This window comes from Nipponia nippon, unplaced genomic scaffold (assembly GCF_047370975.1).
Source record: "Nipponia nippon isolate SJK-2023a ecotype South Korea unplaced genomic scaffold, ASM4737097v1 scaffold_4, whole genome shotgun sequence".
Classification (NCBI taxonomy): Eukaryota; Metazoa; Chordata; class Aves; order Pelecaniformes; family Threskiornithidae; genus Nipponia; species Nipponia nippon.
Window position 1 is genome coordinate 112,812,268 of NW_028262358.1, and position 17,393 is coordinate 112,829,660.

Sequence of the window (17,393 nt, forward strand, 5' to 3'; positions counted from 1 at the left end):
AGGGGAGGGAGATAAATCCTTTCTTGAACTATCGCAAAAGCTTCTGGAATACAATGTGCAGCATAAGAAGGAAAGACACAGCACATGAGAAGGAATAAGTGAGAGGAGGAGAGACTTAAGGGAGAATCCTGGGAAGAGCAGGATGCAGAACATCTTTCCTAGGGAACAGCGGAAGTTGTGAGAGTAGGGGATAGGATTGCACTGTTTGTTGCAACCAAGGAATCTGAAAAATTTGTTGCAATTAATATAACTAGACCAGAGAGTCTGCCCTAGAAGGCTTCTGTAGAAACAGGGGAATGTTTGCCTACTTTGTGTGTCTCAGAAAAAAGTTATAGTTTCCATCTGAATTCCTACTAATCACATTTTTAAAGCTTTTGTGTTTTGTAGATGCTTATTTTCCAAAGATATACACAGTTCCATTTGTTTCCATATGGGCAGTTTCATTTTGAAGTAGCATACAGGAAATTTACCATCAATTATTATTTTATACTGTAACACACAACCAAGAGCTCCCTACTATATGGTGCAGAAGTTGGAAATTTCGAGATGTGGTATTTCTACCTAAATATTATAATTCCGGGAACTTTCAATGCAGTTAATTCAGCCAGACAGGTAAGCCATTCCCTTTCATATAAAGGTCTGAGACAATACCTCCCTTCTCTTTTGTGGTAGAGTGCTAGATCGTAGACCATAGCTAACATAAAATCCAACAAAGTCAGGTTGTACATGCACAAGTTCAATCAAGAGCTTGAAGAAGTTTTAAATCCACCTCAGTTTTCAGAAAAAAAAAGATAAAAGATAATATAATGCTAGCAAATACACAGGGAAAAAAAGAGTAATGTAACTTTATATAACAACTGAAAAATATACAGTAATGTCTTCTAATTCTTGTCCAAAAAAAAAGAAAAAAAAAGACAGTATTTAGTTTTTTTCTCCAGAAACTTTGCTGCAGTATTGAATATAACCCGTTTAGAATTGCATGAAAGTCCCTAAACATACCATCTTGCATTTTAAGCTTTCTACAACAAAAACGGTGATATAACAGCTTTCCACGTGTATATGAACAGACTGACAAGTTTGTCAGAAAGAAGCTAACTCACCTGATGTACTATTATCACTTTAAAAACCCCCAAAGTGCTAGAATATGAACACGGAGATAACAATCTACTTTTATATAACAGAATAGTTTCTGTTCCACCACTCTGACTTAAAATAGCATACTAGATAACTTAAAGAAAGTGCTGTGAGTTTTAATCACCTCAAGCATATACAAAAGATCTTACTAGCCCTGAGTTACTGCTCACTGTGGACACAATAGCTGTGGAAAATCTTAATAATGATAAGGGTCTCAATAGTCTCTGCTTACTATATGAAGATAAAAGAGCTAATTTATTACCTCAAACTCTGAAAGGTGGTTAATTCAACTGCTCATACCTTAGCAACAGCTGTTATCTGCTCCAGTGCCACAGCGTGAAGATCTTGATCTTTGCTTTCTAACAGCAGTTTCAGGGATGGCAGCAGGAGGGACTGGTTAAGCAGCAGCAAACATAATTCTTTTATACACTGAAAATGAAAGTAAACTCATTTGGTGAGATCTCTGGAGAAACTAACATCATCACTCACTAAAATTTATGAAAATTCTGTGTCAAATGCAAAATGAAAACAAACCTTTAAAACAAATGAACTCCCTGTTGGAAATAACTCTTTGGAAACTTGAAAGGACACATTTAAAAAAAATGCGGAATACAGGGTTATAAGTGCAACGTTTGTTCTATTAAGACAAGGCAGGTACTGAATCACCATTACAAGCTGGAGTTTTACTGAAAGAACAACAGAGCAATCACAGCTCTGTGGGACTAATATATTTGTGCCTACTGAAATACTGCAAAGCACAGGAAGAAACTTAACAGACACCTGTGACATTTCTGTAACTCAGTTATGCAACCATAAAAGTGGAACAAAATAAAGAGGGAATAACAGTACATAAGAGAGTTCAACATTTTAAAGCTCTGTTGCAAAATCTTTTCAAATTTTATACAAATTTTTATACACAATTAAAACTTAGCAGATTAACTTTCCCTCATTCATCTAATTTCTCATATTTTATAATATAGCACAAATTTAGCATCATAAACCTTCTGTAAGAAGAAACTGGCCAGAGAAATATCTTAAAAACAAACAACAAACCTAGTATGCATTTCCAAATCTTTACTTTGCCTTTAGTTAAAAATAAATTAAAAAATAAATAAATAAATATCTCCCACACGTAACTTGTGGTTTTGTTTTTCCTCAGCATTGCAGTGATCTATTCATTTATACACCAAAAAGTATTTCAACTAACAAATTATGTTATAAACCAAATTATAACTTCCCTTTACCTTTTTGTCATTTCCAAGAATTTCGGTCATTTGCCACAACCACTTCCCAATGAGGCCCATCAAAGATGTCCCACATTCCAGGACAACTTACACTATGTGCTCTGGGTATTGTATGATAGTCACCTTGAAAACGGTATCCAGCTCTTAGAGGTGCTCTCTGTTTCACTCCAACATTTAGAGAGCAATTGTCTAAGGAGTTCATCAGCTAAATATTGAGAGAATGCAAATTATATATTTTTTACATCTTTTGAAGTTTAATGACAAGTTAACAATTTGATAACCAAAATGCAACCGCACTTTTAGCAGCACAGTTTTAGTAGCTGCTTGTGAACTTGAAAGCCTAAAAATTATTTGCAGGTGAGATGTTAAATGCTCCAACGGTAACGTACTGCAGTCACCTGGCCTTGCCTGGCACAGGGAACTCTCTGGCTGCATGTTGCTCAGTCTCTTCTAAATTTATAGCTTTAAGAAACACTGCCTAGATGGATATATTCTATCACACGAAGCCCTGAGTTACTGAGGCAAGGCTTGTTCTCTTACCCAGACTTGTTCCTCTAAACTTGTGTTCTCTACTGCTCCTGATTATGTTTTCGGTGAAGGATACAACATAGGATCAAGTAATAAGAACATTAAATAAATACGTTAAGCTTTGTCTGATCAGTCATATGCTTATTAAACTGCTGATAATTTCATATTCCATTGTATTTCTTTTGAGTAGTATGCCTGCCACACCAGCAAACTTACTGAATGCAAACTTAGAGATTCACACTACACGTCTCCTTTTCTTGAAGAGGTGTATCCACAGCAATAAATGCAGCTTATGCTTAGAAAAACAAATTCTGAGAGTCATAAGATACATAACCTGAACAAAAGAGCAATTTTACCATGCTTGCTTTTTCTGTCTGAAAGCCTCACAAAACTAAATGGAGAAGCAGTGTCATAAGAAACAACCCACATTATAAAAAGGCTCTCTAAAAGAACCTCAAATCATATTTTGGGGTTGTGAGAGGAAGAAAAGGAAAACTAAGCAAATCGTAAGATGTAACTAGGTACTGTACGTTTTTAAGGCAACAGGGCAGGGAGAGAAAAGATGCAGATGTTGGATGAGTTTGCTGCCTTAATGAGCCGCTTTAAAATAAAGAAAAATTTTATCTCTCAGCAAGCAAATGCAGTAATACAGATATTAGCATTGCTATTTTCAAAGCAATAGCATTTAACTCAGATGATATGCCAGCATTTTGTTTTTTTCTTAGATGCTTCACAATTACACTCTAGTACTGGTTACACATTCTAATGGGACATGTTCTAACACAATCTGCTTTGTTCATCACACAGGCATAAAGGCCTCCACATAAGAAAAACATGCTTAGCTATCCAATTAGCTTCTGTTTATCTTACACTAGCAGATTTTGAAGCCAAATGTCATTAGATTTCAGGTAGGTACCAGGCAGATGATTTGATTAGCTTTGTGCCTGATTATAGCCTGTGTAGCAGACATATCTAGTCTTACCTACAAAATCCATCACATCTCTTGAAGGAGAAATATACGTTCCAACAATTAATTTTACTTACTGTCAAAATAGCGTGCCTTATGCTAAAAATTGAAATGGTATAAATTAAACTCAATTGGTTCTTGTTACGCCTTTATTTGTAAATCAAGAAAGAGTTTTATAACTTCTGTTCCATCTAAAAATATCTGTATAATAAAAATCAATCACCTCTTGATCTCTGATAATACACTGCACTCTTTCAGTCTTCTACTTCAAGGTGTTTTCACTGCGTGCTGATTTTTGCGGGTTGTCTCTTTTGTGTCTCATTTTTCAGTGCCCTCTTAAAATGTAGCTATACTAACACGGTGTTTTATTTTAATGCCAGTCTCGCTAGTGGTTTATGGGGAAGAGTACCTCTTATCCACTCTTCTTCACTTGATATCTCTTATAAAGTAAGACTGCACTGCCTCTGTTTTCCTGGTACACTTATGATACAACATCATGATTAATGACATACTGATACAAAAAAGTCAGTAACAAAAAGCCAAGAAAAGCTAAGCATTAAATATCTGTTTTGCTTCAATTCTAATTAAAAGAACTCAGTCAAATGAACAACTAAGAGTGGACAATAATAATGGGTGAGACTTCAGCACTGAAAATTCAGTCTCAAAAAGAAGATATTTCTGGGGCTGAAAAATTCACTGCACAACACCTAAAGAAACAATAAATCAAGTTAAGAGACATCACCCTTGAGAACACGACAGGTTACAGAAGACTGGAAAAGAGAAAAACTGTCTGTCTTTCAGACATGGAAGAAAGCAGGCACACAAGGGAAAAAGTATTACGGACCTATCAGACATTCCCAGTCCATGAAAACAATCAAAACATACAATGAAAAAAACAAACAAAAGCATTGTACAGAAATATGTTCCTGAAGGCCCCTGCAACAGGTTCTGTAGTTAAGAATAAGGCCATCACTATGGCATATTTTAAGTTTAGCAACACTTTGAAAATGTGACATGAAATGCTGTCAGAGGCACCAGAGAAATAAGGTGTAGAATAGTGTGGTCCATTCTGCAAACCTTTGGAGTGGCCTCCATCCCTTTTCCCACAGGAAGGGACTGGACAACTTGCCAAGCAGACTGTCCAAATAGTACAAACACCTCCTCGTACGTCTGCCACAAATGACTGCACTGCTGCTCTGGACAGCAATTGAAAATCCAACCCTAAGCAGCAAGCCACCACTCACAGCGCTTCTCAGAGCAACACAAGTGGCTTTCTTTTCTACAATAAGCACTCGAGAGCATTTGAGTGTCTGCCTGCCTGTGGTGAGAGGCTGTGCGTAGCAGGGGTATGATGGTACCTGTGAGAGGAACAAGGGAAGTCCTACATCAAAACCTGGATTACCACAATTTAGCTGAAACTTTTTAAGATAACCTTTGTCTTCTATTTAGTTACGCAGATATCAATTGTTCACTGTAACACCAGTGAGGCTTACAAAATGGATTTCATAGGAGTCTGTTTTGGGTCCAGTATTATTCAGTACTTTCATGGATGGCTTGAAGGGCTGGATAATAAGTACAAACAGTATTGTGCCTGGAGAGGCTGAAAGCAGACCAAAGGGCAGCATTTAAATTCAAAATTATCTGAACAAAATGATCAGAGACAACTGTGAATGAAGAAAAACATACAATGTAAACTCATATATAAAAAATGGGAACAACTAGCTGCAGAAATAGAAAAAAGGAGATCAACTGGCTGCTATATTATTCTAGGAGATAAGCATCTTATGGCCACTAGGACCCTGGGATGATTAAAGATAAGACTAGACGCATTCTCCCATTTAGGTGTTTATGTTAACTGACACATGACCCATAGGTTGACAGAAAAACATGAGATATTCAGAGGAGTCACACTTTAACACTTACTGGGGGGAGAAGGATTTGCCCTTTTCTAAAGAGATTAATCAGGCAGTGCAGGAGATGTCAGAGAGTCCAAACACATGTGCATTCCAAGCAAATAAAACAATGCTTATTTCACCTAAGTGGAATGGAAAAATCTGTCCACTGAATAATGCAAATAAAAAACTCCATACACACACATACGCAGATACAAAGATCAAGGCTATGCAACTCCCCAAAAGACGTTAAAAAAGAACTTGGCTGTAAAAAATTAGAAAGACCAGCAGGAGGTGGAATAAAGGAAGAGAGAAATCTTTCCGATTACATCCAAAGAAACAGTTTTTCTAACTTCTATGCCATCATGACTTGAAGTTAAACGTTTTTTCCATCACAACCTTTGGACTTCAGAATGGCAAATGTTATTCATGGGGATAAACTGATCTCTCAGTTTTCAGAATTCCATCATTCCATCATTCCATCATCTACTCTTAATCATGTATTTATTGAAATGTGAAGTCATCTAAACAGGTTAATTGTCAGTAATCAGATTTTCATCTTATTCAGCCACATGATCTCAAGTCTCTAATTTGTGCACTTAAGTACTGTAGCTGTGCATACAAATAACTTACTTAAATTTATCCATGTCATTCCTCCTTTTCCCAAGCAGAGACTTAAAGCAATATAGTTTGTGTTTGTAGGTAACTGTACAATTACACATTTTAGTGCAACTCCTGCTGCTGTACAGCATTCTAGTCGTAAAAAAAAAACAGTATTTTACATTGGTAAAGCTGTTTTATGATTGAGGACCAGAATATCTTCATACTGTATCAGTATATTCACACCTACACAGAGGGCTCTTCCAGCATCCTGTACCATTAAAAAAGGGAGGCACCTCCAATCAAAGCTGCCAACCAATACCAAAACTGTGTATAAATAAGGTCTTATTATGGAATTCAAGAAAAAGTTTACTCAATTAAGAGAACTGAGCAAACCACGACCCATTCTGGAGCAGAACTCTTGGTGAACTGACTGCTGTGCAACAGTGACCCTCAGTGGGATTTGTCTTCCTGGTTCACTGAGGTGAGTTAGAAAATTCTACTGTGACGAAGTTTGACTACTCCTGTGCATGAGTAAGATCATGAGTTTACAAGCTATGATGCGCCATTCAACGCCTTGTAAAGAAAAGCTACATATACTTACGCAAGTCACAAGGACAGGGAGACCTGCCTTCCTCCAAAATTTTTGGTGGAATGAATGAATTAATAAATGTATTTATCATTTCAGCTTACTGACACCTTCTGGAATCATGTTATACTTAGATTTTGAACTTGACTCAAATCAGTCTGTCTGACTATTTAAAAAAAACCACGCTGCACCTGTCTGTATTTTAAAGAGAATGTGTTGTTTCTATTCTGCTTCTAGTCTTAACATCAGCTGTTTTCTACAACAGACTGTGATTGCATAAAGATGATTATAAGGGATTAATCAGCCTATTAAAAATATGCACAACTACTCTAAAGTTGTGTGAAGTTTATTAAGCATTTCTCAAATCTGTCTTCATTAGTATACAAGGTTTATGTACAAAAGTACTTCAATAATTTTATACTTAAGCGATGCTTGTATTGAAGTATGCATACACAGTTAAGTAGGACAGAACACCAGGATTATTACAAAGCAATTACTTGTATATTAGTTTTTTTTACCACCAACACATTTTCCAAGGATTCTTCACTAAATCTTTATGTATTTATTAGTGAGAAAATTACTGATTATTTAATTAACAGCTTTTGCAACACTAACGTCAATGACAATGCACTATTAAAGCCTTTCTATAAATACTTCAATGAATAATTTACACTGGAACAGACCTCTAAATGTCAGCTAATCCAACTAGCCCCCACTCAAAGCAAGTCCAACAAGATCAGATTGCCCATGACATGATCCAGTCAAACTCTGAACACCTCCAAGGATGGAGACTCTTCTAGGGTCTTCTGGATGTCTCTTCTAGGCATCCACCTATTCTAATGTTTCACCACTTTAATGGTGAAAAACATTTTCCTTGTATGTAATGAGAATTTTTGATGATGTAACTTGTCTCTATTGCCTCTTGTCCTATCACTGAGCATCTCTGAGAACAGGCTGGCTCCACCTCCTCTACATGTTTCATCATCTGCGTATTTAAAGACAGCAATATGATCTCCCTCAGCCATCTCTTAAGACAGAATGATTGCAATTCTCTCAGCCTCTCTGCATTTATCGTGCGCCAGCCCCCTAATCATCTTGTTAGCTCTCCACTGGACTTGATCCAGTATGGCAACATCTTTCTTGTAGTTAGGATCCCAAAACAAGACTCATATCCATGACCCAAAGTTAAAACTTACCTCAACAGGGAGCATGTGCTTCGTCTCATACAAAGAACGGCAGATTTTCAAAATTTCATTTCCTGTGTTCTCCTTTTCCTCAGGTGGGCATCTCTGTAGCATAACAGTCCCCAGTTTCACCCAAGGATTATCATCTGTGCATGATCTGCCCAGAAAAAACAGATATGTATATGGAATATAAATATACACAACCCTACCATTTTCTGTAGGTGTGTGGGGTTTTTTTTTGTTTTGTTTTATTTTTTGTGAAGTAAAGTACAATCTCATGAGAGAGAGAGGAAAAAGTTCTGAGACAAGTTACTATTTTGATGCCATCCTTCTTTCAATGCAACAAAGAAGCTTAAAGTATTTTGAATTATAACATGCTGTTATAATCCCTGAGAAATCATGCACCAGGTAAAGATTGATCAAATTGGAATAGCATAAGAACAGCTTCTCCTGGCTTTATACCAGCTGATTTCCCTAGCAGAATGGTATCGAAGGAGGGGTGACAGGAATCCAGCATTCCTAATTTTGTTTGCTTTGATCACATTCTAACAGCATCTGTTTCTCAAGTATCTGTCTCTTGCTTCTGAGTGGAGAAAATATTTCCAAGATTCATATTTTAATTTTCAGGTCCAACAAGTATAAACAAAAATAAACTTTTTTTATAGCCCATCCAAACAGGGTAGGAGAGTGAAAGTAAATGCATCTGCACTTGTCTGTTAGTAGATATGGATGCAGATACATTTGTTTTACATATTTAAAATGTTCTTTTCATTCCACACAGAACTTCATGCAGTGTCACCATTACACAGTCAGACTTAAACAGACGGCAGACAGTAGATACAAGTAAATTTTATCACACATGATGGCAAAGACAACGTTTACCATAAAGTTTTGTTGCTGGAACATTTCTTGGCCTACAGCCACTATTTGCCAGGTGATGGAGATGCTTAGCTACTTCTGTTAGTGATAGGTGTACTTGGTAGGACTGGATGTACTGACAGAAATGGGTAGCACATCGGAGCCTCCTCTTCTCCAACAACCCCAGCTCCCTCAGCCACCCCTCCTAAGACTTGTTCTCTAGACCCTTCATCAACTTTGTAGCCCTTCTTTGGACACACTCTAGTACCTCAATGTCCTCCTTGTAGTGAGGGGCCCAAAACTGAACACAGTACTCAAGGTGCGGCCTCGCCAATGCCGAGTAGAGGGACACTATCACCTCCCTGGTCCTGCTGGCCACACTATTCCTGATACAAGCCAGGACGCCATTGGCCCTCTTGGCCACCTGAGCACACTGATGGCTCATATTCAGGTGGCTGTCAACCAACACCCCAAGGTCCTTTTCAGCCAGGCAGCTCTCCAGCCACTCCTCCCCCAGCCTCTAGTGTTGCATGGGGTTGTTGTGATCCAAGTGCAGGACTCGGCACTTAGCCTTGTTGAACCTCATACAGTTGGCCCCGGCCCATCGATCCAGCCTGTCCAGGTCCCTCTGTAGGGCCTTCCTGCCCTCCAGCAGATCGACACTTCCACCCAACTTGGTGTCATCTGCAAACTTACTGAGGGTGCACTCAATCCTCTCATCCAGATCATCAATGAAGATATTGAACAGGACCGGCCCCAACACTGAGCCCTGGGGAACACCACTCGTGACCGGCCGCCAACTGGATTGAACTCCATTCACCACCACTCTCTGGGCTCGGCCGTCCAGCCAGTTTTTAACCCAGCACAGAGTGCACTTATCCAAGCCGTCATGCAGCACATGTGGAAAGGAATAGTAAAGTGCTGTCAAAGTGCTGCTTTTCAAAGATATTATTTAGCAGCAATTGTTGAAAGTAACACATTAATAAAACTGTAAATGAGTCCATTAAGGGATTCTGTTAGACTGACAGATACCAAGGACTAGGTCTGACAACTCTGGAGAGGACAACTACCAATATCTGCTATTTCATATATAACAGCTCTCTCCTGCTCATCTTCCACTTTCAAAAGTACATACTGTAAACAAATAAATATGCTCTACATGAAGCTGACATTATATCCTAAGGTGAAAATCAGACAGAGATGCTAGGAGTGGGTAACTTTGAATGCAAACTAAATAGAAGTCATTATCTCTATTCCTTCTGACAACTTAATTGAGACTTTCCATCAGTCACAGTCACTGAGCACAGAGCTGCCACAAGTCTGGCTGGGAACAGCAGAGCTCCTCCTCTCCTCTCCTTCCAACCTGATGGGTTGAACCCAAGGATGCCAGCTTATTCAACAAGCAGAACATGATGCACTTAAACTACGAACCCCCAGTAAGGTTAGGAGAAGAAAAAAAATCCCCGCAACTCCATCTTTGCCAGTGGTCAAATTGATAGCTCCTGCTATGTGATCCATGTCTTGCTTAGAGGCATGGAGAGTCATAACGAATTTCCATTTTTATAGCTGCTGCCTCCAAGGTACATTAAGAAAACCTGTAAGAATTTTCCATTAGAAAAAGAAAACAAAAATCACACTTCAAAACACAGAAGTTAGAAATAATCAGAAAGATGCAAGGCCACAAGGCTTGCCATGTGCAAGTCTATTTAAGTAAAGTATCAGACATATACTTTACAGATATAAAGCTTTTCTCAACACAATTCCTTATAATTATTTAAAATACTTGTGTGATCTATTAACAAATATCTGTTATCTGACATCTCTAAATAAAACCAAGATTCGGCTAACAAAAATCTGACACCTACAGCTAGAATTCAGTTTTCTTCTCTCCTGAGTTTTACCTTAGTTCAACTATGGTTAAGTAAGAAGTTATTTCTCAACATGAAAAAAGTAATTATTTCAAAACCAGCATGAATGCATTATTTTTTTTGTCCAGAACCAAAAGAGGGAAATTTTGGATTAAGTTAAAAAAAGAAAAGTGAACTAAAGTATTGAGTCACTAAAAGCTGGTCTTTTCGAGTTCCAAAATACCTTATCAATATTTAAAATAAATATAAAAAACGCCTTTTGAATGTAGGCAGCAAGTTCCAAAGGACTGCAGAGCTTCAAGTACTGTCAATATCTTTTTTTAAAAACATCTTTATGAAGTGCATAAAATGACATCTGAATATGAGACACCTAGATGGAAGAGCATGCACACATAACAAGGGTGAGAAAATAAAGTTTTAAAAAGTATATGGTTTTGAGTGTTGACTGAAACAACCAAGCTACCTCCTCTGCTTCCTCACAGTCAACATGGCAGATTATGATATGAAGAGAATCGTATTTGCAGGTGAATAATGAACATTATTCTAGCTGGAGTGTTTTAAAATACAAGAACTCAAAAAAACATTAAAAAGCACAGACTTATTAACAGAGAGGCCACAAAAATTCTTTAAAAAAATAAAAGGCTACTAAAAAAACCCCCAAACTTCAGTTCTTTTACTTCCTCCTTTTGAGCCTTTATAGAATGTAAATTGTATTTTCTAGCTTTATATTCAATTATAATATTAGATATTTACTGTTAGGCTGAAAAACAAAATTCTAAGTATTCAGATGACTCAGACTTTAATTCCCCAGATCCTGCACATATAATTATATTGGCAGTAAACAATCAGTTAGCAACAACGACCCTTTTCTGAAGCAGAAGAGAAAAAAAATAAGTAAAGATTAAGCAAAAATCTTAATACGTATGGCTAAACAATTGGCTTAACTGCTTGCAGTTTTCCTCTTTGCTCAAGAATTTAATACAACTTGCTTTAAAATGGGATTGTTGCAAACCTCACTAACAAAACAGTTCCTGCTCCTTACTCCAACCCAGCCATCAAGGTAGGTTTTTCAGAAATACAATTTCAGGAACATATATGAAGAAAAACCCTAGGGTGGTAAACATAAATGAATGCTGTTAACATGGAAGCATGAACCAGAGGCAGAAGCATGCAACAGAGGCAGAAGAGGGAAAAATGAGCAATGCAAGAAGAGAAGACCCCGGAGCAGAGCATGCTTGCAGTAGCCTTCCCAAAGATGCAGAGATGGGAATATGACCGTCAGTAACAACAGAGAGAGAGAGGAGAGAAGGTTCAGATAAAGAAGGCGGAAAGTACCAAAGATTTTTTTTGATTGTTGCTGGGCTTCCTATTTACAGCACAGCCTTTGCTTCCTGGCTGGCATGAATAATTCCAGGGTTTACAAAGTCAAATAGAATCACAGAATCATTTAGGTTGGAAAAAGACCTTTAAGATCATCAATTCCAACCATTAATACAAATAATACAAATTAATAAAATTCAAAATAATAAAAAAGAAATGTAAACTATTCCCAGCGCACTATATTCCCAGTGCACTACAACAACAAGCAGTTGAAAAGAAAAAAAAAAATCTACTTCACAAGAGTTTATGGAATGAATTCTGTCTCATATCAAGGAATACTAAAGAGAGCTGTACCTGACTTTTTAAAACCAATCATACTTGCGGTGGTAGGATTGAGGGTGGAATGAGGACAGAACTTCATTTCAGGAGTGCTATTAGATGTTAAGACAGATGTTTTTAGTTCACGCAAATTCATTTGAATGACAGCACACTGATTATAAAAGTCAAAATTTGAGAACATTTCTGCACACCAAATATATTATTTCTGCAGACAAAAGTAAGAGATACACATTTTAGTTTTATATAAAATGTGTAATTATACGGCCTAGATTTAAATTTAGGTTAAGTCCTTATAACAAGTACTTAATGTTTGTCCTTTAGACTTGTCAAACAGAACAAAAAACCAAAGCATGCCAAAAAAAAAAAAAAACAACCAACACAGAACTCCAAAATATATTTGACTAAGCCAATACAACTAAGTGGAGGAAAAAATAATTTACAAAAAGGACTCATAACTATGATCATGCTGTCTACTATTAAAAAATCACATATGTTTTTTGAAAGCACTGGAAATGAGCTACAAAGAAGGACTTTCAAGCCACAATGAGTATTCCTGCTGACACAGGATTTAAAAGTACTTAACCAGTCTTGCAAGTATTGTTAGTAACAGAAATAAAAGTGATAATAAAAGGAAACCACAGAAAGACCCCAGGGAGTGAAAATGCCCCTATTTTTCTATCAGAACAACTCTTATGAGGGAAGGGAAAACTGAACCATCATTGACTCACTCAAACGAATAAATAAATAAATAATGAAAGAAACTCAAACTGCAACATTCCTACTGAGACAAGAACCAATAAAAAAGGAGGGAAGGAGCAGGAGGAGAGCTACATCTCTCACTTTTTTCAAGATGCAGCCTCAATTGTCTTCTCCCCAAGGAAAACACTGCTAAGGCAGGGAAGAGAGCAGACTAGATGATTCTTCCCACCCTTCAAGCTGGCAGAGAGAACTGAAGAATGAAACAACGGTGGCAACCATGCCTTGTACCCACCACCACCACCCCACCCCCCCCCCCCCCAAAAAAAAAAAAGAAGCTAAAGCCTAAAACTTTCCTATATTATGAACACAATTGATTGCTCTGCTAATTTTTTTTTTCTTAATTTTTTTTGTTGTCTAGAGTTTCAGGCAAACTCAAGAAAATCTGGCAAATCTGAACTACTCTTTATTTCTCTGGAGATAATGACTGTCCATTTTGGTGCTGAGCTTCAGAAAACTAGTTGGGAGTCTGCACTGTAGATCACATCTGGGAATCCTACAAGTCAGAGGTTCTCCATGAAACCAGTATAAGTGGCTGTTACTAACGAAAGAGAAGGGGGCAATTTTCTCCTGAAGGCTTTCCAAAGCCTCCTGGCAAAGTCAAAGCAATGAAGATAGACACAGAAGTTTTAGTAATAACAGTAATTATTAAATAATCATAAAATATAATTATTAAATAATAATAATAAAATATTTAATAACAGGATAAAAGTTGTGTTTTTTTCTTAGCATAAGGTCTCAAGACACATGCTGGTTAGCCTCACCTCAGTTCCTGGGAAGATGAAGCAAATCCTCCCGGAAACATTTCCAAGCCAATGAAGGATGGGAAGTAGATTGAGAATAGTCAGCATGGACTTAAAAAGGGGAAATCATGCCTCACCAACCTGATACCCTTCTGTGATGAAATGACTGGCTTGGTGGATGACGGCTGATATTATGTACCTTGAATTCATTCAGCAAGGCTTTCAACACTATCTCCCACAATATCCTCATTGACAAACTGATGAAGCATGGGCTAGATAAGTGGACAGTGAGGCAGACTGAAAATTGGTTGAACTGCCAAGCTCAAATGGCTGTGATCGGTGGCACAAAGTCCAGCTGGAGACCGGTGACCACTGGTGGACCCCAGGGGTCTATAGTGAGGCTAATACTCTAACGTCTTCATTGAGGACCAGGATGAAGATTAGACAGAGTACGCTCTCAGGAAGTTTGCAGATGATACAAAACTGGGAGAGAGTGGCTAATGCACCAGATGGTTGTGCTGCCATTCAGTGCTACCTTAAGAGGCTGGAGGAACGGACAGAGATCAACCACATGACACTCAGCAAAGGGAAATCCAAAGCCTACCCCCTACCTGGGAAGGAATACCCATCAGTACAAGCTTAGAGCCAACCAGATGGAAAGGAGCTTGGCAGAGAAGGACCTGGGGTCCTGATAGACAACAAGGTGACCATGAGTAAGCAATGTACCCTCGCAGCAAAGAAAGGCAACAGCATCCTTTGTTGCATCAGGAAGAGCGTTGCCAGCAGGGTGAGGGAGGTGATCCTTCCCCTCTGCTCAGCACTGGTGAGACATCTGGAGTGCTGAGTCCAGTTCTGGGCTCCCCAGTACAAAAGTGACATGGACATACTGAAGTCCAGGAAAGTGTCACAAAGATGATGAAGGGATTGGAATATCTGTCCCATGAGCAGAGGCTGAGAGAGATGAGAGAGTTGGGACTAGTTCAGCCTGGAAAAGAGAAGGCTTGGGGGAATTGCATCAATTGTATAAATACCTGGTGAGGAAAGTAAAGAAGAGGGAGTGCGACTCTTCTCAGTGATGCCCAACAACAGCACAATAGGCAATGGGCACAAATAGAAACACAGTACATTTTACTAAAACATAAGAGAAAACTCCTCGTTGTAGTTGTTGTGGAGTCTCCAATCTTGGAGATATTCAAAATTCAAGGCAATGGCCTTGAGCAGCCTGCTCTAGCTGACCCCGCTTTGAGCAGGGAAGGTGGAGCAGACATCTCCAGAGACCCTTTCTCACCTCAGCTATTGCTAAATACATGAAAATCACAGAATCACATATAAGGCTGTGAATTAATTTACCCTGTTCTCTCGCCTCTTATCTTAACCAGATTGATTTCTTTATGTCAAAATTGCGACTATGTAAATGCCTAAGAGCTATACTAACTACTTTGGATCCTAAATGAGTTATGATACAGGTGATCTAAGTATTTTGCACAAATTTTCAGACTTCACTGATCTTGGAACTTAGAGGTATCCCACCTCTGAAATTTAATCCACTGTTAGTTGTGACTACAAATCACATTTCATCATTATTTTGTTTTCTCTTCATTTTAGGAAGTCAGCCTGAAGGAACAGAACACCAAGTGGGAGATAAAATTAAATAATTTTTATTTTTCTCTGCTACAGAGCAGTAGACAAGAACTGTCTATACACAAGAAGTGTTCTCCTTTCACAAAATCTTTAGTCTTTCTGTTCAACCCAAAGAAAAAGAGTTTTGCTAATTACAGCAATAGTTCACTTGACCCTTTGTTCCATAAGTTTAAAACTTTTTTTTTTTAATCTAAACACTACCTTAAACAATGTTTGACAGTTCCCACACACTGTGAGACATCCAATTTTCATTTACAATTAAAACAAAACTAAAAAGGAAAGTTGAATATGAAATTGTGACAGATCACACAGCAGTGCTCGTACTTCTTAATGCACTGAAGACAACTTTTGGCTCATAAAACTGTCACAAAGAATTTAGGTTAATGCTCATCCAGAAATTGCAAACAAACTGCAGGCTTGAAGTTGAACAACACTTAGAGATTACCTTCTAATGGACCAGTTCTCTACAAGTACACAAAGGAGTTACTCTTCATAGAAAGATAAGCCTTAACTTTTCTGACAAATCAATGCACACAAACACTTTGGGGAGTGTAGTCCCCAAGTTAAAACAGGTTGTAATCAATGCCCCAATGTAATCCAATGGAAGCATCATTTAATGTCTCTAACCTAAATACCATCAGATAAAACATGGCACATTGTACTCGCTAGCCAAAAAAATTATTAATATTATTGCTGTCCTTGAAAGATACGTCACTTTTGCCTCATAACATAAGATTATATGAATCCTTGTATCTTAGAAGTGATCATCAGTTATAGAATAGAACAGCTAAAATTTTTACCTTTAAATGTGTTCAGGAAGTCACAGACAAAAACCAAAGAATCGGTAAAAAATAATGTAGGTAAGATGTGCCAAATTAACACTTTCAATAAATACCTATTTTGATGGGTGCAATGCTGAAGTTTTAAATAATTATTTAGATTTTAAATTGTTGGGCTAGGATATGTCTGCCCTAGCATATATTCTTTACTTTTGGATACTTTATTCAGAGACAGAAAAAATAGGTAGTGGATCTAGAAAAGAGAAGCACCATTGCTTGCTACCTTTACCCTCAGAGACCTCCTGCAGACTGTCTGCCACAGCCATTTGAAGATTAACTTTCAAAGGTTTTTCTGCAAAGTGTAACTTTGAAAGGAAAAAACAGTCAGAACTTCCTACTCCTTTTCATGGTTTTTGTACATACTGTCAAAAATAAGAGCAAAATACGTAACTTAAATTTAAGTAGATAGAAAACCGTCATATGCAACAGTTCAGGCAATAAAATGGTTTTCTGCCTCCTCTATGACACATACTACATATGAATATACAGTTTTTACAAGAAATCGATTGATTCTATTCTGCTTTAAATAAACCCTTTATTTTTCCCAGTATGACCCTTTCCAAAAGTCATACTCCTCTTAGCCATGTTTGAATTCACTGACTGAAAACTACATGATATTATCAAGCAAGAAGACTTAGAACTCTTCTGTTACATGACTGTTTGAAGAAATGCTCACCCATTGCTCACGTCCATTGGTGGCCAAGCTTGAAGGAGTAAAACCAAGTGCTGAAACTCAGACGGATTGTGACTAGACTCCAGAAGTTCCAGGAAGAGATCATACCTTTTTTCTTCATTTTCAACATCTGTTATCTCTACCTGAAAGAAAAAAAAAAATCCAACAGATATTTTTTTTTAAGGAATCAATTATTTGAAAGCAATCAACAAACTATT

General features: G+C 37.6%; 1 protein-coding gene across 1 annotated transcript in view; it reads right to left on the bottom strand.

Moving 5' to 3' along the window:
- Window positions 1-17,393, bottom strand: part of NBAS (NBAS subunit of NRZ tethering complex) — a 186,011-nt gene that overhangs the window by 10,534 nt on the left and 158,084 nt on the right. The window contains exons 49-51 of the mRNA XM_009466291.2: window positions 17,179-17,318; window positions 8,151-8,295; window positions 1,435-1,563 (exon numbers count right to left, since the gene is read on the bottom strand). Of these exons, the coding sequence (XP_009464566.2) occupies window positions 1,435-1,563; window positions 8,151-8,295; window positions 17,179-17,318 (414 nt within the window). The remainder of the gene's footprint in view (window positions 1-1,434; window positions 1,564-8,150; window positions 8,296-17,178; window positions 17,319-17,393) is intronic.